General features: G+C 41.6%; 1 protein-coding gene across 6 annotated transcripts in view; it reads right to left on the bottom strand.

The window, feature by feature from the left end:
* Trpc3 (transient receptor potential cation channel subfamily C member 3) overlaps positions 1-24612 on the bottom strand; it is a 62080-nt gene that overhangs the window by 2080 nt on the left and 35388 nt on the right. The window contains exons 5-11 of one of the 6 annotated variants that reach the window (XM_090356624.1): positions 21206-21422; positions 18679-18912; positions 17375-17639; positions 12220-12415; positions 9778-9987; positions 5932-6015; positions 150-225 (exon numbers count right to left, since the gene is read on the bottom strand). In XM_090356624.1, the coding sequence (XP_090212750.1) occupies positions 150-225; positions 5932-6015; positions 9778-9987; positions 12220-12415; positions 17375-17639; positions 18679-18912; positions 21206-21422 (1282 nt within the window). The remainder of the gene's footprint in view (positions 1-149; positions 226-5931; positions 6016-9777; positions 9988-12219; positions 12416-17374; positions 17640-18678; positions 18913-21205; positions 21423-24612) is intronic. The other 5 variants (XM_090356625.1, XM_090356628.1, XM_090356629.1 and 2 more) reach the window with 5 other exon arrangements.

The raw sequence follows: 24612 nt of genomic DNA, 5'->3' as shown, positions 1-24612 counted from the left end.
AATCCTCAGATTTCAGCCTTCTGAGTTGCTAGAGTTACAGAGGTGAGCACTGGCACCAGGCATAGATTTTTTTTAAAATATGCTTCAATGTGATGTTTTCTATGCTCCTTACATTGATTATGAAAAACGCTGTTTCTGAAGATTCTTACCTTCATTAACTTCGTCATTTTCTTTGTCCACTTGTGCTTTCAGAACATAGCGCTTGATAAGTCTTTTCATTATCTGCTGTTGGGCAAAAGCAAACAATTGTGTCACCGATAAGCCACATGAGAACCTGGTTCTTGTATCAAAAGAGCCCTGCAGTTCTGTACAGCAGCCAGCTCAGGGAAGACAAGCCTTTAAATTATTGTTGACTTGTTTATTTTGTCCAGTCCTGGGGCCTGAACTCCGGACTTAGGCACTGTTCCAGGCTTTTGTGTTCAAGTCTAGTAACTCTACCACTTGAGCCACAGTGTTACTTCTGGCTTTTTGGTTAGTTCTGGCTTTGTGATTTATTGGAGATAAGAGTCTCACAGACTTTCCTGCCAGGGCTGGTTTCAAACAAGGATCCTTAGATCTTAGCCTCTGAGTAGCTGGGATTACAGGAATGAGCCACCAGTGCCTGGCAAGACAGTTATTAAAAAAAAAACCCTAAAGATTGGAGGCATGGCTCAGCTGGTAGAGCACTAGCCAATGAGAGAAAGCAGCAGGTACTGAGATTGAGTCCTCATCTCAAAACTAAAATAAATAAATATATACACCCCCCCCAGTTTAGAATGAAGCCTTTACACTTTTATAGGAACTTACTGTCCAGTCCAGTCCACATTTGCCTTTGCCTCCCCACCCCTCTTTGCTTTGCTTCAATAAGGAAACCTTGTACATAAGTGAAACTGGAAAATGCCATTTATGATTTCTTGTTCGACTAATGGTTTCTCATTAAGAAGCACAACACTACTCCCTATAGACACTACCTTATATCTCATGGGGTAAAAAATATGCATAAAGACTATTTGAGAAAATACAGAGAATGACAAAAAAGTAAATCATTGATAACCCCAGAATCCAAATATAATCACTTATTATTTTGGCCTATGGCCTTTGAGTATCTTTGAGATTTATAGACATATAATTATCCTATGTGTTACACTTTAGGCTTTCTACATATCAAACAGCTTAACCTACTTAAGGTTTTTCTTTCTTCACAATGTACAGTGACTATTTCTTCACAATATATAGTGACTATTTTCCTAGTCTAAATAAGCATTCTTCCAGAAAAATTGTCTCTTCATATGGACTATCCTACATTTGACCGCTCATGCAGGGAATACAAAAATGTGAAGAATAAAAAAGACAAAAATTATAAAATAGAAAAGATTGATGAATTCCATCAACTTAGAAGTTGCATTTATAAAGATCCCATAAAGAAAGTCATAAAGCATGGCCAGGAGCATGGCCTAGTGGTAGACTGCTCACCTAGCATGCACGAAGCCCTGGGTTCAATTCCTCAGTACCACATGCACAGGAAAAGCAAGAAGTGGTACTGTGGCTCAAGTGGTAGAGCGCTAGCCTTGAGAAAGGATAATATGCAGGCCCTGAGTTCAAGCCCCAGGACCAGCAAAAAAAAATCGAAAATATAAGTCATAAAGCAAGCCATATTCCAGGAGATAATTCTGGTAGTACTTAGAGCTAAGAAAGAATGGATGTTACAGGTGCTGGTGGCTCACACCTATAATCCTAGACCTGAGGAATGCAGTTCAAAACTGGCCCAGGCACCCAAGCATGTGAGACTCTTATCACCAATTAATCACAGAGAAAGCTGGTAGTGGTGCTGTGGCTCAAGGGATAGAGTTCTAGCTTTGAGTAGAAAAGAGCTTAGGGATAAAGCTCAGGCCCAGAGTTCAAGGGCCAGGACCAGCAAAAAAAAAAAGAAAAAGAAAAAAAAGAATGGACGCAACTATAGAACTGTTGTCAGATAAGGAAAAAAAAACTCAACCAAGCTTTTTAAGATGGGCAAATGACACACAAGGACTTCATAGAAATGGAAATATGAATAATGTACAAATTTATGAAATAACCTAATCTCACACCTTTCTATTGGGAAAACATAAATTATGACCAAAGTAAGAGAATTTATTTTTCTAGTCGGTTATGAGGTTTGAACTCAGGGCCTGGGCCCTGTCCCTGAGCTTTTTTTGCTCAAGGCTAGCATGCATGACAGCTCTACTTCCATCTTTTGAGTGGTTAATTGGAGTTAAGAATCTCAAGGGGACTTTTCTGCCCTGGCTGGCTTTCAACTGTGATCCTCAGATCTCAGCTTCTGAGTAGCTAGGATTATAGCACCCGACAGAAGTTTTTCATTTTTAATAAAGGGAACGATAAATCAAGCTGATAATGCCATGTTTAGGAAAGATACTTCAATCACAATAAGTAAGCCCCATCCGGGGACTTTCTTCACTGTTTTGTCGCCACTTCAAAAGCAAATTGGCATTTTCTGTTCACACTGAGCACTGGCACTGCCTTTCCTGTGGCAAGTCCACTCGTGGCTGGGGGTCCTGGAGAAAATGTGTACATGACCCAAGAGATCACACAAGTCACAAAGCCACCCTGAACTGAACAGCAAAACCTGGCAACAGTCTAAACAAACATCCCACAGAACAGACAAACACACCATGGGACAATACAGAATGGCCCATTCGTGTGCTCATTAATTGCATTAATGAACTAGAGTCACGGGTGACAGGGCAGAGGAACCTTAGAAGCACCATGGGAAGTTGAATGAAAAGTCCCATGTGGAAGATCTCATGAAGTGTGAAACCTTTCTTATAAAGCTTAGGAACTAGTAAATCAATCTATCTATCTATCTATCTATCTATCTATCTATCTATCTATCTATCTATATATTTATTTATTTTTGCCAGTCCTGGGCTTGAGCTCAGGGCCTGAGCACTGTCCTTGGACTTTCTCAAGGCTAGAGCTCTACCACTTGAGCCTCAGCACCACTTCCGGCTTTTTTCTATGTATGTGGTACCAAGGAATTGAACCCGGGTCTTCATGCATGCTAGGCAAGCACTTTAACCACTAGGCCAAACTCCCGGCCCTAAATCTATATATTTTTAAAATAACCTTTATTTGAAAACACAAAGGCAAAGATTAGAACGCCTGACGTTCAGGTTAGTGATTGCCTCCTTTCAGTGTGTGTCGGTACTGAAGGTTGAAGTCAGTCCCTAAACACTGTTCCTTTGCTTTTTCGCTCAAGCCTGATGCTCTACCACTTCCCTAACACCTCCACTTCTGGCTGCTTTTTTTGCTGGTTCATTGGAGATAAGAGGTTCACAAACTTTTGTGCCCAGGCTGGCTTGAAACACCATCATATCTCAGCCTCTTGAGTACCTAAGATTACAGGCATGAGCCACCTACCAATGCCTGGCTAAACTTCTCTCTCTCTCTCTATTTTAAATTGACTTACAAAAATATTAAAAAGTAAAGTGAAATTAATACATATAAATTCTCCACCTATACATACTAATCTTAGCAATTTGCCATATTTGGGAGCCTCCTTCCCCTCTTCCTTTCCCTCCCCTCCTCCTCCTCTTCCTCTTTCGTCCCCTTCCCCTCTTCCTCTTTTTACCTTCATCATACAACTGAAATACTTGAAAATATTTTACATACATCACATCCCTTTATCCCAAATACTTCATAGTGTGTCATCTGAGAACAAGAATATTCTCTTATACATGTTATAACACTCACACTTACAAAACTCAACATGGACCAAAGCTATTGAATCCACAGTCTGCATTCTGTTCTATTTTCCCAAACAATGCCCATGTTTTGCTCTGAGCACCCATCTCTGGTCTGCTTTTATCTGGAACAAGTCCTAAGTATTTTGATATTGCTTGTTTGTTTTTTCTTTTGCCAGTCCTGGGGCTTGAACTTAGGGCCTGAGCACTGTCCTTGGGCTTTCTCAAGGCTGGAGCTCTACCACTTGAGTCACAGCACCACTTCTTTTTCTATGTATGTGGTACCGAGGAGTCGAACCTGGGTCTTCATGCATGCTAGGCAAGCACTCCACCACTAGGCCAAACTCCTGGCCCCGGTTTTCTTTTCTTTTCTTTTTTTCTCCACAAGGCTGACATTTTTTGAGGCACACAGCCAGTAGTTTGCCAATTCCAAATGTTTATGAGAAACTTTTTTCTTTTTGGCACCAGTACTAGGGACTTGAACTCAGGGCCTCATCCTCTTGTGTAACTTTTTTACTCAACACAGGTACTCTACCACCTGAGCCACAGCTCCATTTCTGGCTTTTTGTTGATTACTTGGAGATAACGAGTCTCCTCAAGGACTTTGCTGTCCAGGCTGGCTTTGAACCATGATCCTCTGAGCAGCTAGGATTATAAGCATGAGTCACCAGTGAAAATGAAAGACAGATTTTCTTGAAGTGGAAAAAAAAAACAAAAGAACCTCTGAATTGGAACACAGGTCTTGATTTAGGAGCTAAATAAATGTGAAACTTCTGTTTCCTTAGTTCTAAACAAACACATAAGGCTCTCAGGCCATAAATAGTTGTTTATCCGAATTAAATAATAGAACACAAAAAAATGCACAGTTCTTACTTAGAAAAGGTTAGCCGTTAACAGTGTTATTTGAAGACTAAGATATTATTGCCTACAATCAAATGTAACACTTTATATATCTGAAAGCATGTTTTAAAATGGTTCATGTGACTTTACATTAAGTGCCAGTAGGAAAAATGAAATATATTAAAACTTCATAGAGGGTCCAAGTTTCCTAGAAAAATCTATATTAAATTCCATCAATGAAAGGAAAATAGAAATGAACATTCATCTTTAATACTCAGGGAAGATTATAATTTTAGGCTTAAATGTTTCCCTTTCAAAATTTAGTGCTTTAAGCTTAATAGATATACCGTGAAAATTTTATGTTATAGGAAACTTAAGAAAATGCTTTCTTTACAGAGCTATGTTATATTATTTTTCAGAACTCTACTGGAAGCAAGTGTTAAATCCTGTCTTTTTCATTGCAGCATTCGTTCATCCATTTATTCATTTGTTCATTCATTCGTGCCAGTCCTGAGGCTTCTCAGGATATTCTTAGGAGAGGTTCAAAAGGGCTCAATAGCCAGGTACATATGATCATATAAAACAATGCTTATCAAAATGAATCCCAAGAATTAGAAACAAGAGTTTTTTACTTTTTGTGGTTTTTTTCTTTTCTGTTTTTCTCCTTTGTCTTTGCTTTTGATTTTTGTGCATTTTGTCTTGTATGTAAATTTATCTGATTTGGAAAGGGGAAGAGGGAGCACAGAAACAGTGGGACAAAGGGAGAATTAATTCAGCAGGGATATGCACTAGACACTATGTTGAAAATGAACTATATAATTTGGGGGAGATGGGGATCAGGAGGGAAAAATGGGGAGAAAATGAGGAAGGGGATGATGCTGTTCAAAAAGGAATATACTCAATACCTGACTTAGATAACTTAACCCCTTTGTACATCATCTTTACAATCTTTTTTGGGGTGGTGGTGGTGTCAGTTATAGGGCTTGAACTCTGGGCCTAGGCACTGTCCCAGAGCTCTTCAGCTTAAGACTATAGCTCAACCACCTGAGCCACAGCACCACTTCCGGTCTTCTGGTGGTTAACTGGAAATAAGAGTCTCATGGACCTTTGTGCCTTGTCTGTCTTTGAACTGTGATCCTCAGATCTCAGCCTCCTGAGTAGCTAGGATTACCAGTGTGTGGTGCCAGCACAGGACCAATAATTTTTTTTAGGACAGGGCTGAACAAAAATACTATTTTCTTATTTTCTCTGTTCTGTACTGTCCCCTAGTATATCTGAAGACCACCCCATTACACACACACACACACACACACACACACACACACGGACTCTAAAAGAGAGACATGTTTAATTTTGTTTAATGAATGCTTACCTGATATCGTGTTGGTTGGTTGAGAATGCTGTTGAAACTGTGTGATTCAAAAACTCTTGAGTTAGACTGAGTGAAGAGGTTTAACTAGGAAAAAATACAATTAACCTAGTAAATTAGAATACATTTATTTGGAATTAGAAGTACAGTCTATTTTCCTTGATAACCATGTTGGAGTTGACATATCTGAGGATCACGTGTGGTAGCTGACTTTTACAAATGAAGGTTGCCTTTGCGAAAATGCTGGCATAATGTGTTGTCACAGAACTGTCCATTAATAATGTATATTTAAAAGTGGAATTATACTAAAGATCCATTTTCCTGAGAATCTGATGAATTTATCAAAATATCCTCACCACACCCAAAATTGCCAATTTTCCCAAAGTGATTTAATCTGTTCTTCCTTTTTTTTTTTTTGGTCAGTCTTGAGGCTTGAACTTAAGTCTTAAGCACTGTCCTTGGGCTTTCTCAAGGCTAGAGCTCTACCATTTGATCTACAGCATCATTTCCAGCTTTTTTCTATATATGTGATACTGAGGAATCAAACCCGGGTCTTCGTGCACGCTAGGCAAAGACTCTACCACTAGGCCAGACTCCTGGCCTAATCTGTTCTTGAGCTTGAGTTTTTTTTTCTACACTTAGCAAAAATATTCTATGAGTTAGGATGGTACTAGCTGGTATTTTACAGCCCTAAAATATTAACCCTAATATCATATCTTCCCAACTATACAAGGTGTGCCTATGTGTGCTGGTACTGGGGCTAGAACTTAGGGTCTCATGCTCCTAACTTAGCCTTTTCTGCTCAAGGCTGGTACTTGACCACTTGAGCCACATCTCCATTTCCAGATTTTTGGTGTTTAGTTAGAGATGATGAGTTTCATGCACTTTCATTCTCGCTGGGGCTGGCTTTGAACCACTGCCCTCAGATCTCAGCCTCTTTAGTAGTAAGGATTACAGGTGTGAGCCACCGGTGCTCAGCACGTGCTGACTTTATATGGAGCCAGGACCACAACTTTGAAAGAATTAGGCTAGGGGATGTTTCGTTTTTCGTTTTCTCTTCTCTTTTTCTCTCCTTAAGACTTTGAGTTTGAGTCTTGAGATAAGAAACACAAAAACACAGTTTGTTATTCATGGGTGTACACAGAATCTCTTCTCCATGGGCAAGAAACTACCTACAAGGTGTGGTTCATAAGCAGGGCCTCCTATACTAAAAGACAAGTTCACTCCCCTCCTGAATCCCGGCCACGTCCACACAGGAAGGTGTGGGATGCTGGAGAGGGAGGAAGTGGCTCTGACAGGAAGGACTTTGTTTACTATGGCTGGAGAAAAACCTTAGCTGAGAATGAAATTTTCCCGTGAGCCACTAGAGGTCAGGAACGGACTGCTGACGGAATGACATGCGCTCAGGTCAGTGGGACATGTCTGAAGCCCACTCTCACGTCCAAACAACAAAAAGCAGGAAACTAGAAATCTTCCAACATTAAAACAAAAACAACTAAGATAGATAGACAGGTAGACAGCCAAACAGGCAGAAAGAGAGGCAAAGAGAAAAAAAGATAGGAAAAATATATGGATAGACAAATCTACCCATCTATCCATCCATCCATCTATCTGTCTGTCTAGCTATCTGCCTATTTGTCATTTATCGAGAAAATAAGAGAGTGAGAGAAAAACAGAAAGGGAGAAGAAATAAAGGAAAAGAAAAAAGCCCAGAGATTTAAACAGCACTAAGTAAAAGGGCATTTGTGTGTGTGTGTGTGTGTGTGTGTGTGTGTGTGTGCATGCACGTGCACACGCACGTGCTGATCTGGGGTTTAAACTCAGGGCCTGTGCACTCTCCCTGAGCTTCTTTTGCTCAAGGTTAGCACTCTGTCCCTTGTGCCACAACTTTCTTTTTGATAGTTTATTGGAAATGAAAGTTTCAAGGAGGGCCAGGAACATGGCCTAGGGGTAGAGTGCTTGCCTAGCATGCATGGAGCCCTAGGTTCGATTCCTCAGTACCTCATACACAGAAAAAGCCAGAAGTGGTGCTGTTGCTCAAGTGGTAGTGCTCAAAGGACTATAGGCAGGAGCCATCAGCACCAGGCTAAAGCCCTTCTCTCTCTGGCTCTTAACTGTTTTCCTCTTTGAGTGAACAACACTATGCCAGGAAGGAGCCAGAGAAGAACGCTTCCAGGCGTCTGCCACACTTGAGCCTTCTGCTTTAATGAAAAGTTTCAGATCCTAAGCCCTGTCTCAGCAGTAAAGCTCCTTCTAAACAAAGTCACTTCCAGCATGGCATGCTAGCAACCTTGAAGTGCACACCTGCCCTCGCTATGTGGCCCCCGATGCTGCTGCATTTATTATGCTGATGGTTTTCAGATAGTTTCTCCATAAGAAAGGAATAATGATAATGCCCATCTAAGCACCGATACTTATTGAGGCTGGAACTTTGCCTAGCTTACCAATTCTCCAGTAAGAACTCCCTGGACTTTCTTTCTGGTGACACACTTTTTGAAGTTTGGAGTAGTAGAGTGATTTATTTATGCTATTTGCATATAAGTCATCAGAGCCAGAATTCAAATTCAGGTCTTACACTAAGGCTGCCTACCCTATATTATTTAAATCCTCGTCGGATAGTATAAGGTTGATAATTTATTTTGCTTTTATTTTTGTTTTTAATTTTTTGATCTGCCATCAGGACTTGAACTTAGTACCTAATGCTTTGGCTCATTGGCTAGCTTAGTGTTCTATCAATGAAGCCATTCTTCCGATGCCTTTTGAGGTTAATATTTTAAATCACTGCACAGCATCTCAATAGTGGTCTTGTAACCTAAGTGTTATGAAAGCCCATATCCAGGTCCGATATGAAAAGTGATTTTAAAGATTTTAGTTTATCTTCCTTTATCTTTGCAATGCTGGAGTTGAGCTTGGCCCTTGTTTATAGTAGAATTCTACTTTGACTTATGTCTTCTAACCCAAGGTTATTATTATTAATATTAATATTATTACTATTATTATTGGTACCAGCACTAGAATTTGAATTCAGGGCCTTGTACTCTCCCTCAGCTTTTCTGCTCTAAGTTTGGTGCTCTACTAATGGAGCCATATCTCAATTTCTGGCTTTTTGCTAGTTAATCGGAGATAAGAGTCTCATAGATTTTTCTACCAGGGCTGGCTTCGAACCTCAAACCTCAGATCTTGGCCTCCTGTGTAGTTTAGAATTACAGATTTAAGCCTCTGACTCCTGGATTCTGTTAATGGATTCTATATTTGCAAACTAAGTTCATGCTATTAAACTGCAAAAGGAAACTTACTTTCTTTGTTAAAATTAATATCTTACTCAACCTGGATAGCCTTAAGCTAAACCACGTAGGAATATTTATTAAATGGGTACTTATAGTTCTGTGAGGATGTGAGGCCTGTATGTATTTTATGATAGTAAAAGTAGGAAGATTAGCCCAGGAAGGGTCTATACAAAAAAAGAAAAGACATTGGTGTGATAAAACCATACATACATCAAGAGAAAAGAGTTCAAAATATTCCACTTCAGAATAACAATTGAAAAGCACAGAACACACAAAAACAAAGTGTTTCCCAGAATTACTTTTCTGTTAAACAAACTATGGACACTTTCTGTTTGCTTTTGATCTGGAAGTTTACAGGAATTTCTGACCAAAAGCAGGACATAGACTAAGTGACTTTTCGATAGAAGCATTAAGTATTAGTCTATGAGCTCATGGGCTAGATAGTTAATTGTTAAGGTCTTCTAAGTTCACCCACGGAAATGATCAAACACACATCAAAAGACAAGGAAGAAGAAACAAAGCAAGTCATTTGTTAAGGTCTTGGTGAGGTTTTGATGCCTACCCTTGACTTTGAGTTACCCATTCCCATTTCCAGATCCTTCTGTAGTCTTCTCCTTCTGCATTTAGAAAAGTTCATGATCCTCATGATGAAATACACAAAAGATTTGGGGCTGGGGACCAGACTGAAGGGTGGAGGTAAAGTTTTTCCATCATCAAAATAGGATAACCAGAGCTTTGAACGTGCAAATTTCCATTCTACATCACTATCATCCTGGATCACAAAAAGACAAAGGATTCATTGTAAGACCTTATATATTGATTACTAGAACATTTAGTTTTAAAATATAAGAACTAATTTTAAGTTGTTTTCCTTTTATTAAGTTAATTTTTGCATAAATAAGGTATTCACATTTAATTGCATATGCTGTCTATATGCCTACATAATATGCTGTCATTTCGTGTGTGCGTGTGTGTGTGTGTGTATGTGTGTGTGTGTGTGTGTGTGTGTGTATGAATATGTGCTCAAGCATGCATGCACACATGTATGAGTACTGTGGCTTGAACTCAGTACCTGGGTGCTCTCACTTAGCTTTCTTTATATTTTCTGTATTTTTATTTTTAAATTTTTTGCCAGTTCTGGAACTTGAACTCAGGGCCTGGGCACTATCCGTGTGCTTTCTCAAGGCTGGAGCTCTACAACTTGAGCCACAGCATCACTTCTGGCTTTTTCTGTATACATGGTACTGAGGAATCGAACCTAGGGCTTCATGCATGCTAGGCAAGCACTCTATCACTAGTCCATGCCCCAGTCCAAAAAAGCTTTTTTTATTTTTGGTCATGGGACTTTTAGTCTGGACTGAGCTGTCCCTAAGCTCTTCAGCTCAAGGCTATCACCCTACCCCTTGAGCCACAACACCACTAGTTTTTTTTTTTTCTTTTGCCATTCTTGGGGCTTGAACTCAAGGCTTGAACACTGTCCTTGGACTTTCTCAAGGCTAGAGCTCTACCACTTGAGCCTCAGCACCACTTTCAGCTTTTTTCTATGTATGTGGTACTGAGGAACTGAACCTGGGTCTTCGTGCATGTGGGGCATGTCACATTTCCTGGTCTTGAAATCCAACCTGTCTGTCAGGAGGCTTGGCTGTGGTTTGTGATGTAAAGTAGGCCACCTCTAAGTCTGGGATTGGCCCTGCCACCCTCTTGGACAACACCTACCTCCCCCTGCCATGCCCACCTCTATGCTGATAGGCTCCTGCATCCTAATTTAGCCTGATGTACTTCTAGAGTCTTGCTGTGACAGTCTCCCTGGCGCGTCTGTGTCTTCCCTCTGGAGAGGGAGGGCTGGGTGAAGGCAGCCAGTCGGCCCTAACCTTTCTTGGTCTCCTCTTAGTCGGGGCATAAAAACCCCGGCACATGCACGCTAGGCAAGCACTCTACCTCTAGGCCAAACTCCCGGCATCTCACTTAGATATTTTTGCCCAAGTTTAACATTTTGCCACTTGAGCTGTACCTCTATTTGTTTTTTATTTCCTGGTTAACTGGAAAATAAGAATCTCCCTGTCTTTTTTGCTGGCTTCAAACTGCAGTCCTCAGAATTTAGCCACTTGAGTAGCCAGGATTACAGGCTTGGGACACTGGTCACTTCTATGCTACACACAGAGTGTTTCTCTTCCTCATACCTCTGCAATGGTATCCACCAAAATCTACCCAGAATTTGTTGTTTACCAAAGACAAAGTAAAACGACAAGAAAAATCCAGGGTCAAACAATATCAAAATACTAATTCCTAGCCAGGTGCTGATAGCTCATGCCTGTAATCCTAGCTTTTCAGAGGCTGAGATCTGAGGATCAGGGTTCAAAGCCATGCGGGAGGAAAGTCCATAAACATCTTATCACTAATTAACCAGCAAAAAGCCAGAAGTGTGAGCCATGCCTCAGGTGGTAGAGTGCCAAAAAAAAAAAGAAGCTAAGGGACAGTTCTCAGGTCTAGAGTTCAAGTACCAGTACAGTCCCCCACCCATCCCTGCCCCCATGCAAAAGAGAGAGAGAGACAGAGAGAGAGAGCGAGAGAGAGAGCGAGAGAGAGAGACAGAGAGAGAGAGAGAGAGAGAGAGAGAGAGAGAGAGAGAGAGAGAGAGAGAGAGAGAGAGAGAGAGAGAGAGAGAGAGAACATCAACCATTTTTGCCAGGCTTCCACAGCTTTTGTACCAGGAACAATGGAACAATGTCTGGCAATGTATTCTATAAAGTGACAGTTTCCTTAGGGGAAATATTTCTATCCAAATAATCACAACACTTCTGCCAGAGTGGTAGTAAACTCATGGACTCCCTGCTCTGTTCTAGAAGGAGTATGACTCTCCATCCAGGTAGCAGCATCAGGGGGGCCTCTCTGCTTGGGTACTGGCCTCTTGTTACCAAAGCTGAGGCTAGAGCAGAGGAAGTAGCTGTGGTCTGCCATCAGCATAGGGTAACAGGAGAAATATCACAGGGGCAAAGAAGCTTACCTCAATTTCTTGATATGAGCTATTAATCATAGCAATGAGCATGTTAAGCAGAACAACCACCATAGTTACATTGTATATTCCATAAAGAACATATCCAATATTCTCTATGAACTTGTGGTCATATTTAAGAACAACAGAAGTCACTTCCGACAACCCAAATATGGACCAAAACAAAGTCTTGAAACTTTCTTCTACGCTGTTGGAAAAAAAAATTAAAAAGACATAGAGAATTTAATGATTTCTCAGCAACTAAAAAGCCAGAAATAAAAACAATTCCAGGTTTGATCCTATACTGATAAAAAGCACCAATATAAGATACATTCATAATAAACTAATAATTACTTCTACTAAAAATTTGAACATAGAACAGAATAATAACGATATATATTTGAAGATACTGAAGTCTGAACTCAGGCTTTGCTTTTGCTCAGCTGGTGCCTTGTCCTTTGAATCATGCTTCCAGCCCTATTTGGTACTGGTTAAATGGAGATGGAGTCTCTCACACTTTTCTGTTTGGGCTGGCTTCAAACAATTATCCTTCAGATTTCTGTCTTCTGAGTAGTGGCAAGAATTACCGATGTGAGGACAGAAGCCACTGGTTCTGTTAGGATAGAAGCAGGAATAACTGGCGAACGTTTTCAGAAAATGGTGCTGATATCTAGATTTTTTGATTTTATCAAGTCAAAGTTCACTCACTCCACAGGAGAGGGTCAAAGTCATAGCATCATACTTGTGATACGAAAGTTTAGGATTTCATTTTGTAGATGGATCAGAAATTTAAATCAGGATTTCTGGAGTTGAATCAGGCTAGAATTAAATGATACATATACTGTGCAAAGCATATATGAGATATTGTCTTTTCAACATTTATAAAGAAGTAATTTGTGTTTAGAATAAAAGCAAAGTAAATATCCAGGGAACAAGATAAACAATTCTAGTATATCCAGTATAAGCAATTCTAGTATATAATCAATTCTGATATATTCAATATAAACAATTCTAGTATATGATCACTGTGTTGTATAAAATGGTATCAGAGATATTAGGTGGAAAAAAATGCAGCAAGGGTGAACTGTCACATCATTTGAATTAATAAAAGGGGGAAACAAATAAGCATATTCTTCCTTATGTAACAAAAATCTCTGCCAGGATCATAGTCCTAGCTACTCAGGAGGCTGAGACTAAGGATTGTGGTTCAAAGCTAGCCTGGGCAGGAAAGTCCGTGAAACTCTGATCTCCAATAAACTATTCAGAAAAAAAACAGAATTTGTGCTGTGTCTTAAGTGGTAGATCACCATCCTTGAGTAGAAATCTTAAGGAACTTTACCCAGGCCCTGAGTTCAAGCCCTAGGACAGCATACATACACAGAAAGGGGGTGGGAAGAGGGGAAATTATAGATTGGAAGAATCTGAAAATGTGGAGTAAGTACTGTGTTATCACTCTAGAAACAAATACTTCACTAGAAAAAAAATGGTGGACGCAACAGACTGAGATATTCTGGTTATTTTTCTTAACTTATATAGTCTGTCTCTTACTTTTCCCATTACTACAGTTAGTCTATAAGCCCTCAGCACAATAATCAATTACATTTGCTGTTAAAATGACTTTTGGTAACACGTATTTGATTGATTTTGCTAAGTTGTAATCAGTGACTTCCAAACACAGTAAACGATCCTCTGAGAGTCCTAGAGGTGACACTCCATTCACAAAGAAGAGTGAGAAAAATATAACTTTTTTCTCCAGAAAATGACTTATGGAAACTGCTCTTAAATATTATTTATTTATTTTTATCTGAGATTGGGACTCAAACTTGGTACCTGGTGCTTTGCTCACTGCCTAGTGCTCTAGTGCTCTGGCATCAGAGCTATGCCTCTCCAACCCCTGGATACTGTTCTGAAGAACAACAAATTCTAAATAACATTACAAATATGTAGTTTTAAATACTAATTTATTCCTCATTCACTCAGCCAAGTTTTGCTCTCTTTCAGTGCCAGTCCTGGGGCTTGAACTCAGGGCATGGGCACTGTCCTTTGTCAAGGCTAGCTCTCCTACCACTTGAGCCACAGTATTAGTTCTGACTTTTTCCTCGTATTTTCCTCGTATTTTCCAAGGAATTGCACCTAGCTTGGGGCATGCTAGGCAAGCAAGCACTCTACCACCAGGCCACATGCCCAGCTGAAAAGCTTCTAGCCTATTGACTCTTCTGCATTTCTTTAACCACCTTACAACATTTTCCTGTCTCTTCCTCTTGCTCATCTACAGACTTTCTTGCCTTGGTCTTCCCTTTGTGTCTGTGTAGGGTGGATGTTTGGGGGCGGGGTCAAGGGGTTGGCAGCAAAAACGGAACTGACTCTGGAAGTTCTGAGCTCCTACTGTGGACAAGGGCTGTGTGTAATTCTCCTTACGTAATCCTCACAATGACCTCATTTAAGCCTACTGTGGTTATTCTTTTTTTTTCAAATGAGGAAAATGGCACTGAGAAATGCTTAGTAATTTAAGCAAAAAGCACAACTAGAAAAAATAGCAGAGACTGCATTAACATCTGGGTCTGCCTGACTTTTCAACCCACATTCTTTCCACTGCCCTCATATCACCTTCTCACTGGCACCCCCTATCCCTTAAAAACATGTAGAACGGTCTTGGAGATATAAACATAACTACATGACATAAAAACCTATGATGGTATATATACTCTATAGACATAATGTTATATAGATCCATATGTATCTATGACATACAAACTCTCAGCTTAATTTTAATTATGTTCTAAAATCTATGTGCCAGTGATTGTATATAGATTCCCTTCTTGAATTCTTGTTTATTAAACATGACATTTGAAATATGATGTAAAAATTAGTGTTAATAAAATCTTTCCAAAAAAGTATAAGTGCAAGTTGCCAATGGTTCATGCCTGTAATCCTGGCTACTCAGGAGGTTGACATCTGAGGATTGTGGTTCAAAGGCAGCTGAGGAAGAACAGATTATGTAGCTCTGAGTTTCAATTAACTATCCCCCCAAAACTCCTGAAAGTGGAGCTGTGACTCAAATGGCAGAGGACTAGCCTTGGGTACAAAAGTTCAGGGACAGTGCCCAGGCCCAGAGGTTCAAACCCCAAGACTGACTGGCTTTTACACACACACACACACACACACACACACACACACACACACACACACACAAATGCAGAAAAATGAGTTACCACTGAGTTAAGAGGAGGAAGAAGGCAGCCAGGGCATTTATTGTTGATCTTCCCGTTTCCCTCATGGGTTCAAATTTCCTTCATTTCAATAAAGTGAGTTTCAGGTCTACTCTACCTGTGAGACCTGGACCTCTATGAACTATTTTCAAAGTAACTTCAGAATCATTTCGATGTCTGCAAGGGCTGGATATTCTGTCCTTGATATTTCTGTCCAGGGAACTTACTGAATATGTAGTTAATTTCTAGTAGTTTTGATTTCTGGAAGAACTAGGCAGATTAATGTTCTTTGTACCACAGAGACTAAAGAAATAAACAGGAGTCCCATTTCCAAGACAACCAAACCCCACTGGGTGAGAAACAGTCTCAGTCTGTATGTCTTCTTGCTGAGGAGCTCCAGAGGGGTGGTGACTAAGAGAGCTATAGTCAAGGAAGCCTTCTGGGAGGTGATGGATCTCATTTTTATCATCAGGGAAGGAAGTGTTACATTTTTACAGTAAGTTGTAAACATTTATCTCTCCGTCACACTTACTTAATCCCTGAATTGGCCAGTGACTATCATGTTTCTTCTTCTTTCTCTTCCTCCTCTTCCTCCTCCTCCTTCTCCTCCTCCTCCTCCTTCTTCTTCTCCTTCCTTCTCTTCCTCTTCTTCCTCCTCCTCCTCTTCTCTTCTTCCTCTTCCTCCTCCTCTTCCTCTTCCTCCTCCTTCTTCTTTTTCCCATGCTGAGGTTTGAATTCATGGCACAGGCATTGACTCTGAGTGTTTTTTGCTCAAGGATAGTGCTTTACCACTGGAGCCAGAGCTCCACTTTTTTTGGTGGTTAATCAGAGATAAGTGTCTCTCAGTTTCCTGCCCAGGTTGCTTTGGAACCCTAATTTCAGATTTCAGCCTTCTGAGTAGCTAAGATTATAGGCCTGAGCCATTAGCTTCAGATTCATGCCTCTTCTTTAATGAGCAATGCTTTTTTTTTTTTTTTTGGTCTGTTATGGGACATGAACTCTGGGCCTAGGCGTTGTCCCTGAGCTTTTCAGCTACCACTCTACTCCTTGAGCTACAGTGCCACTTCTGGTTTTCTGGTGAATTGGAGATAAGAGTCTCATGGATTGGTAGTGCCTGGGTTGGCTTTTGACCCAGATCCTCATATCTCAGCCTCCTGAGTAGCTAGGATGACAGGTATGAGCCACTGCACTTGGCTTACATTTAAAAAAAGATATATATATATATATATATATATATATATATGGATAGATATAGATCTATCTATCTATCTATCTATCTATCTTTTTTTTGCCAGTCCTGGGGCTTTCCTTGAATGTGTGAAGCCATCACACATACACAGACACTCTCTGCCTTTGTGACTATCTTTCCACTCTTGTAAAAATATTTACGGGGTCTGGGAATGTGGTTTAGTGGTAGAGTGTTTGCCTAGCATGCATGAAACCCTGGATTGGATTCCTCAGTTGCACATAAACTGAAAAATCCAGAAGTGGTGATGTGGATCAAGTGGTAGAGCACTAACCTTGAGCAAAAGAAGTTCAGGGATAGTGCATAGGCACTGAGTTCAAGCCCCAGTGCTGGCACTAACCAACCAAACAACCAACAAAATCTTTATAAAAATAGTCAAAAAATGTTCTCTCTTTTTTTCCTGCTAGACCTGCTAGAATTGATCTTCATTATACCTTTTAAACAAGATGTTTTACCACTGGACACGATGTTAAAAATGAACTATAAAACTTGTAAGTGGGGGGTAGGGGGAAAACCTGGGAGAGAGCAAAGGAAGGAGGTAACACTGTCCAAAAAGAAATGTTCTCTTTACCCAACTTATGTAACTGCAACCCCGTTTACATCACCTTATAATAACAATGAAGAATTAAAAACAAAGTACATTGTATCAGCCCCCCCCCAAAAGAAGAAAAAACAAATCCACATATACCCCCAAACAAGATGCTTTACTTACGTGGTAAAAGCAGGATTTACTTTGGCCCCAAGGTAGTAAGAATAAAGTATGAACATGCCAATCATGAAAGCCAGGAACACCATAATAAAGAGAACCATGAACTTGAAGATGTCTTTTACAGTTCTTCCCAGAGAGATCTGCAAGGGGCCAAAGCTCTCGTTGGCAGGGAGGATGTAGGCTATTCGAGAGAAGCTGAGGACCACAGCGATGGCGTACAAACCTTCAGATATGATCTGGGGGTCAGAGGGGAGCCATTTATCTCTGGCTAGAAGAGAGAGTGAAAGGAGTTTTGAAAATGGAGGACAGGATTACAAAGGTTCCATGTCTATGTCATCTGTGCATCTTACCACACAAAGTAATATTTATTGATGGCCAGGAGCATCGCCTTGTGGTAGCATGCATAAAGCCCTGGGTTCGATTCCTTGGTACCACATATACAGAAAAAGCTGGAAGTGGTGCTGTGGCTCAAGCGGTAGAGTGCTAGCCTTGAGAAAGCTCAAGGACAGTGCTCAGGCCCTGAGTCCAAGCCCCAGGACTGACAAAAATAAATTATTGACATGAACTCCAGGAAATGGAAACAAGTTGTTTTCTTTTTTTCCTTTGTTGCTGTTTTTTTTTCCCTTTTCTTTTTGTCTTGTTTATCTGTTTGGGGGAGTGTAAGGGGGTGAGGCACAAAAATGGAGGGACAGAGGGTAAACAAATGCAGCACTGGTACTCACTAAATATTATGTGGAAAACGAACTGTACAACTTGTGGGTAGGGAAGTGAGGGGAAAAACAGAGAGAGTTAAAAGAAGGAGTGACATTGTTCAAAGAGAAATGTACTCATGTATTCATGTAACTGTAAACCCTCTGTACATCACCTTCATAATAACAATACAATTTTTTTTGTCGGTTATGGGGCTTGAACTCTGGGCCTGGGCACTGTCCCTGAGCTCTTCAGCTCAAGGCTAGTGGTCTACTACTTGAGTCACAGTACTATTTCCAGTTTCATGGTGGTTAACTGGAGATAAGAGTCTCAAGGACTTTCGTGCCTAGGCTGGCTTTGAACTGTGATCCTCAGATCTCAGCCTCTGGAGTAGCTAGGATTACAGGCATGAGCCATTAGTGCCTGGCAAACAATTCATTTTTTTTTTAACTGGAGAAGAGCATGCATAGGTTTCAATAGGAGGAGCAACTCAAGTATCTTGTGGGGATCTTAGCATGTACTCCCATTGATAAGGGGGGCTTGTATGCTCTTCATTGGTATTTCCTTCCTAAACACCCTCTGGAAACATTAGAGGACCCCCATGGCAAACGACTTACCGTAAGTAAAATACTGAATTTCTGGTGGGAGTGTGACCTCACTAAGGTCACTCTCCTGGATGTAGCTATCCACATACTGCTGGGCTTTTGTGGCCTGAAGGAAAGCCAGGAATCTCGCAGTGAATGCAGCAATGAAAATGGACAGCATCCCGAAGTCTAGAACATTCCACAGCTGCAAGATGTATTCCCTCGGGCCTTCCAGCCACAGCTCCTTGCACTCAGACCACATCATTCCTGTTCCAGCATGTATAGGGAGTACAGGTTAGACATGACAGTTCAGCTGTTACTTTATTTACTTATACATATCTGTGCTGTGCTGAGGCTGAGAGTGGAACTCAAGATCTTCTGACACTCTACTACTTGATCCACACCTCCACTCCTGATCATTTGCTGATTCGATGGAGATAAGAGTCTCGTGGACTTTTCTGCCTGGGCCAGCTTCAAGTCTGGATCTTCACATCTCAGCCTCTGGTGTAGCTAGGTTTACGGGCATGGCTACAGTGAGAAGTTGTTACATGGTCCTCCATTGCCCATATGTACAACTCAGAAAGCAGTGGACCTGGAACCACTCAGCATCAGCTGACCCAGTACTATCAGCCAGGCACAGACAGAGTCAATGGAAGAGGCCTCTCCACAGTACCATTTCCACCACATAAGAAATACAATACCATCAAGCCATAAGGATGACACAGACACCGGAGAGAAGTGAAGTTAAGGAAGGTGCTTAACCCAAGGACTTTCTTCATAAATTGTTTAGAGATGGGAGAACACGCATCATGACAAAATAAAAAATGATTTCTGGGGGCCAGGGGTTTATCCTAGTGGTAAGAGTGCTTGCCTAGCATGCATGAAGACCCGGGTTCAATTCCTTGGTACCACATACATAGGAAAAAAAAGCTGGAAGTGGGGCTATGGCTCAAGTGGCAGAATGCTAGCCTTGAGAAAAGCCCAAGGACAGTGCTCAGGCCCTGAGTTTAAGCCCCATGACTAGCAAAAAAAAAATTTCTGGCAGCATGAGTGGCGGTGACTCATACCTATGATCCTAGCTGAGCCACTCAGAGGCTGAGATCTGAGGATCAAGGTACCAAGTCAACCTGAAAAGAAAATCCATGAGACTCTCATTTCCAGTTAAACAGCAAAAAGCTCAAAGGAGAAGTGTGACTCAAGTGGTAGAATGCCAGCCCTGAGTAAAAAAAGCTAAAGGAGAGGGCACCCCCAGGTTCTTAGTTTAAGTTTTACTACTGGTATACACACACACACACACACACACACACACACACACACACACACAAAGGCTTATCAAATCACAGTAAAAATAATCTGTTAAAATGAAGAAATCATTTCATTTCACTACAAGAGGCCTAAGCAAGTAGGCTTTTTAGCAAGTCATCAGAGCTCACTTCCTCTTTCCTGTCTGCCTCTTTCATTTCTGCTGGATGCTGGATGGGTGAAGAAAAAGACAAAAATCCTCCAGTAGAAAGCCCTACTTCAGAGTAACTAAAATCTATGCCATTGGGAGAGCAGGGGGTGGGGGAGGAAGGAGAGGGAAAAAATAACACAGCACATTGTTCTAAATACATAAAGGGAAAAATAATGTGGAATTTTTACATAGAAGTTATCAGTTCATGACAACCAGGTCATTTTATAGATACTTCAAATAAAGGAATTAATCATCCTGTGGAATCATAGTTGAAAACTTACACCTTGTTCAATCATTGAAGTCCACTTACTGAAACATGGTATATTTATAATCAGACTCATGGGAGTACATTTCTATTTACTATATAGTATCTTTTAGCATTCGGTTGCTATGAAGCTGTTTGGTGATTTTTGCTATTGAACTTTTCTTGCTCTGGTGATTTTTCTCGCTATGCAAGATATAACACTTTCAGTAGAAACTATCAGCCAGACGTAGCAGCTCACTCCTCGGATCACATGATCAGGAGGTTCTGGAGGTTTGTGGCCAGAGAGGGGGGCAAAAAGTTCACCAGTGTTCATGTCAATCAACAGAAGCTGGGGACAACAGCACGAGACTGTCATCACAGCTACAAGTGGGGGGAAATAGGGTGATCCAGGTCAAGGCTGGGATGTAAAAGTGAGAGGTGTGGGGGCAGGGAGTGTGGCCTAGTGGTAGAGTGCTTGTCTAGCATGCACGAAGACCAGAGTTTAAGTCCTCGGTGACACATACATAGAAAAAAGCTGGAAGTGGTGCTGAGGCTCAAGTGGTAGAGCACCAGCTGTGAAAAAGTCCAAGGACAGTGCTCAGGCCCTGAGTTCAAGCCCTGGCAGGACTGGCAAAAAAGTGAGACGTGTGGCTCAAGCAGTAGAGCACCTGCCTAGTAGCAGGACCCTGAGTTCAAACCTTGGTACTGTCAAAAGGAAGGAGGGAGGGAGGGAGGGAGGGAAGGGAAGGAAGGAAGGAAGAGAGGCAGGGAGGGAGGGAGAGAGGGAGGGAGGGAGGGACATGACAATTATAAGTAGAGTTTTTCCTTGGTAGAAATTAGAGTGCTTAAACTAGAAGCCTTACCCAGCACCCAGACCATAATGAGCATTTCCGTCCAGGTGAACTGCGTGGTTTTTACTCGGAAAATCTGTCTGGGGAAATCAATGACCGTGACATTGGGTGGAGTGTCGATGCCCTCAAACCTGTCGGAGGCGTTGAACACAAGGAGGCCCAGGAAGATGATGAAGGAGGCGGCGTGGGCCACGAACTTCATGAAAGGGGCTCTCAGGATCTTCCCCAGCTGGAGGAGAAGAGGGAGGGGGAGGGGGAGGAAGATTGAGGGGAAGGAAGGGGGGAGGGAAGGGACAGAGGAGAAGAGGGAGGGAAAGGGGAGGACAGGGAGGGAAGAGAGAGGGAAGGGGGAGGAGGGGAGGAGAGGGAGGAAAGGAGAGGGGAGGAGGGAAGGAGGAAAGGAGAAGGAAGCAGGGAGGGGGAGAGAACTTGCTTTAGCTCCCACTTCTGACAATCAGCCTGCAGGGAGAAGGGCATGGGTCCCCTGTCTCTGCAGAGCTACACACTGTGAAAACCACTCCTGTTAAAAAGGACCTGCTTCCTCCCAAATGTAATCAAACCAAGCTTAATAAGTCTTTAAAATTCATGGTAAACACCCAGTGAAACTTAGGAAAGATTGCACGGTCAGGTGCTTGTCTGGAAATTATGGGCCAGCTCTCTCTCGCCTCCCTCCCCCTCCCCCCCTCTCCCTTTTTGCCCGTCCTGGGGCGCAAACTCATGGCCAGAGCACTGTCCTTGGGCTTTCCTCAAAGCTAGCGCTCTACCATTTGAACCACAGCACCACTTCTGGCTTTTCTATGTATTTGGTACTGAAGAATCAAACCTGGTCTTCATGCATGTTAAGCAAGCATTCTACCACTAGGCCAGACTTCTAGACTCTCTCTCTCTCTCTCTCTCTCTCTCTCTCTCTCTCTCTCTCTCTCTCTCTCTCTCTCTCTCTCTCCCTCCCTCCCTCCCTCTCTCTCCAGTCCTGGGCTTAAACTCAGGGCCTGAGCACTGTTCTTGGACTTTCTCAAGGCTAGGACTCTACCACTTGAGCCTCAGCACCACTTCCAGCTTTTTTTCTATGTATGTGGTACTGAGGAATCGAACCTGGGTCTTTGTGTATGCTAGGCAAGCACTCTACCACTAGGCCAAACTCCCGGCCCCTCTTTCTTTTTTTTTTTAATGCAGGTTTTAGGGTCTGAACTCAAGTCGGAGCCTGAGCACTGCCCCTGAACTTCTTTGCTCAAGGCTAGCATTCTACTACTTGAGCCACAGCTCCACTTGTGGCTTTTTGGTGGTTAATTGGAAACAAGAAGCTCACAGGCTTTTCTGCCCAGACTGGATTTGAACCATGATCCTCAGATCTCAGCTTCTTGAGTAGTTAGGATTACAGGCATGGGCTACAGTGCCCAGCTGTCCTGCTCTTATTTTTAAATGAAAGACTATGCAGATTTCAAGACCTTAAGGTAAATTTGGTCCATGTAATTCTTTCATACTTTATAACTGAGAATGTCATCATGATTTTGTAGACTCACCTAGGACATTCAAAACTTTCTAAAGAGTGGAACAAGAGCCAGGCATCTGTGGCTTGTGCCTATAATCCTAACTACTTTAGAGGCTGAGAGCTGAAGACAGATGTTTGAAGCTACCCAGGCAGGAAAGTCCATAAGAACCTTCAATTAACCACCAAAAATCCAGAAGTGGAGTTGTGACTCAAGTGTAAAGCATGATCCTTGACCAAAAAAGCTCAGACATAGCATCCAGGCCCTGAGTTCAAGTCTCACTACCAGCAGACCCCCCCCACACATACAAACTAGAATTATTTTTTAAAAGAGACTAAATATTAGCTCTCATTTCTAAGTATGGCAATTACATTATTGTATCTTGTATAGTTAAAAAGATAGAAAAATATTAGAATCAAGAAAAATATTCCATTGGTGACTTTTACTCTAAAAGAGGGAGATACAGAATAATTAAGACTTTTAAGTAGGATAACTTCATTAAAAGTCATCTGAGTTTGGAAAAATCATACTATAGTACAAATGTATTTCTACAGGTCAGTGTATAATTATTTTGAGGTGATGTCTTAAAACTCTCCTGTGATATAATGCCCCATATTTCACAGTGCATGGTCTTGAGTTAAGTCCACCTAGTTCCATGTGCTAGCACAAATAAAAACCAGCCAGGCACCAGTGGCTACACTTGTAATCAGGAGGCTGAGACCTGAGGATCATGGTTCAAAGCCAGCCTGAGCAGGAAAAGTCTGTGTGACACTTAAGTCCAATTAACCAACAAAAGTCCAGGACTGGATTCATGCCTTACAGAGTACCAACTCTGGGAGAAAGGGCCCAGAGTCCAGTGCTGTGGTCCTGAGTTCAAGCTCTACTACTGTGCAGAGAAATACATTTGGGTTTACGTTCCAAAGAGTTTAGCTTCGCACATCTTAATTTGATGTCAACCAAAGACCGATGAATATCAAGTATTTCTGGCATTGAACATGAACACACATAGACATGTTTTCCTTAGTAAAAAGAAAAACAACATTTACTCTGCCTTTACCCACCTGAGAACAGGATAGTATTGGGAAGCTTATCCCTAGTACATGTGATTTTTTTTTTTTTTTTGATCTGCTGTAGGGCTTGAACTCTGGGCCTGGGCGTTGTCCCTGAGCTCTTCAGCTCAAGGCTACCGCCCTGTCCTTTAAGCCACAGCACCACTCCAGTCCCTGAGCCTTTTTGTTCTACCAGTTTGAGCCAAAGTGCCACTTGAAGTTTTCTAGTTATTAACTGGAGATAAGCATCTCATGGACTTTCTTGCCCAGGCTAGCTATGAACCATGATCCTCAGATCTCAGCCTCCTGAGTAGCCGGGATTACAGGTGTGAGCCACCAGTGCCCAGAAACTAGCATATGTAATTTTTTGATAGTGGCCAAGTCTGTAACAAAGGTTGAGCTTTCTCTCTCTCTGTACTGGGTCTTGAATTCAGGAGCTTGTCTTTTCACTCTTATGGCTGGCACTCTGCCTCCAACTCAGCTTTTTGCTGGTTCATTGGAGATGAAATCTTTCTTACTCTTTTACCTGTGTCAGCTTTGAAACATGATCCTCCAGATCTGAGTCTCCTGAGTAGCTAAGATTACAGATCTTGATCTTTTAATGCTTCAAACAAAAGGGAAAGCAGTGTACTTATCTTTAAATGGGACCATATGGGGAGAATGCTTGCTGTGTTGTCTTTTGATATAAAATAGGTAATACAGAACAGCTATAAGTGAAGGCTCCATCACATCCTACTCTCCCTTACCCTCGTAGGGAAGTTCACCATACTGTTTGATTTATTTTATTTTGTTTTGTCCTGTGGCTTGAATTCAAGACCTGGGAGCTGTCCCTGAGCTGCTTTTGCTCAAGGCTAGTGCTCTACCATTTGGGCTGCAGGTTCCT

Source organism: Megascapheus bottae, chromosome 23 (assembly GCF_031878675.1).
Source record: "Megascapheus bottae isolate mThoBot1 chromosome 23, mThoBot2.hap1, whole genome shotgun sequence".
Taxonomy (NCBI): Eukaryota; Metazoa; Chordata; class Mammalia; order Rodentia; family Geomyidae; genus Megascapheus; species Megascapheus bottae.
The sequence above is the reverse complement of the archived record's forward strand: the minus strand, read 5'-3'. Positions and strand labels throughout refer to the sequence as shown.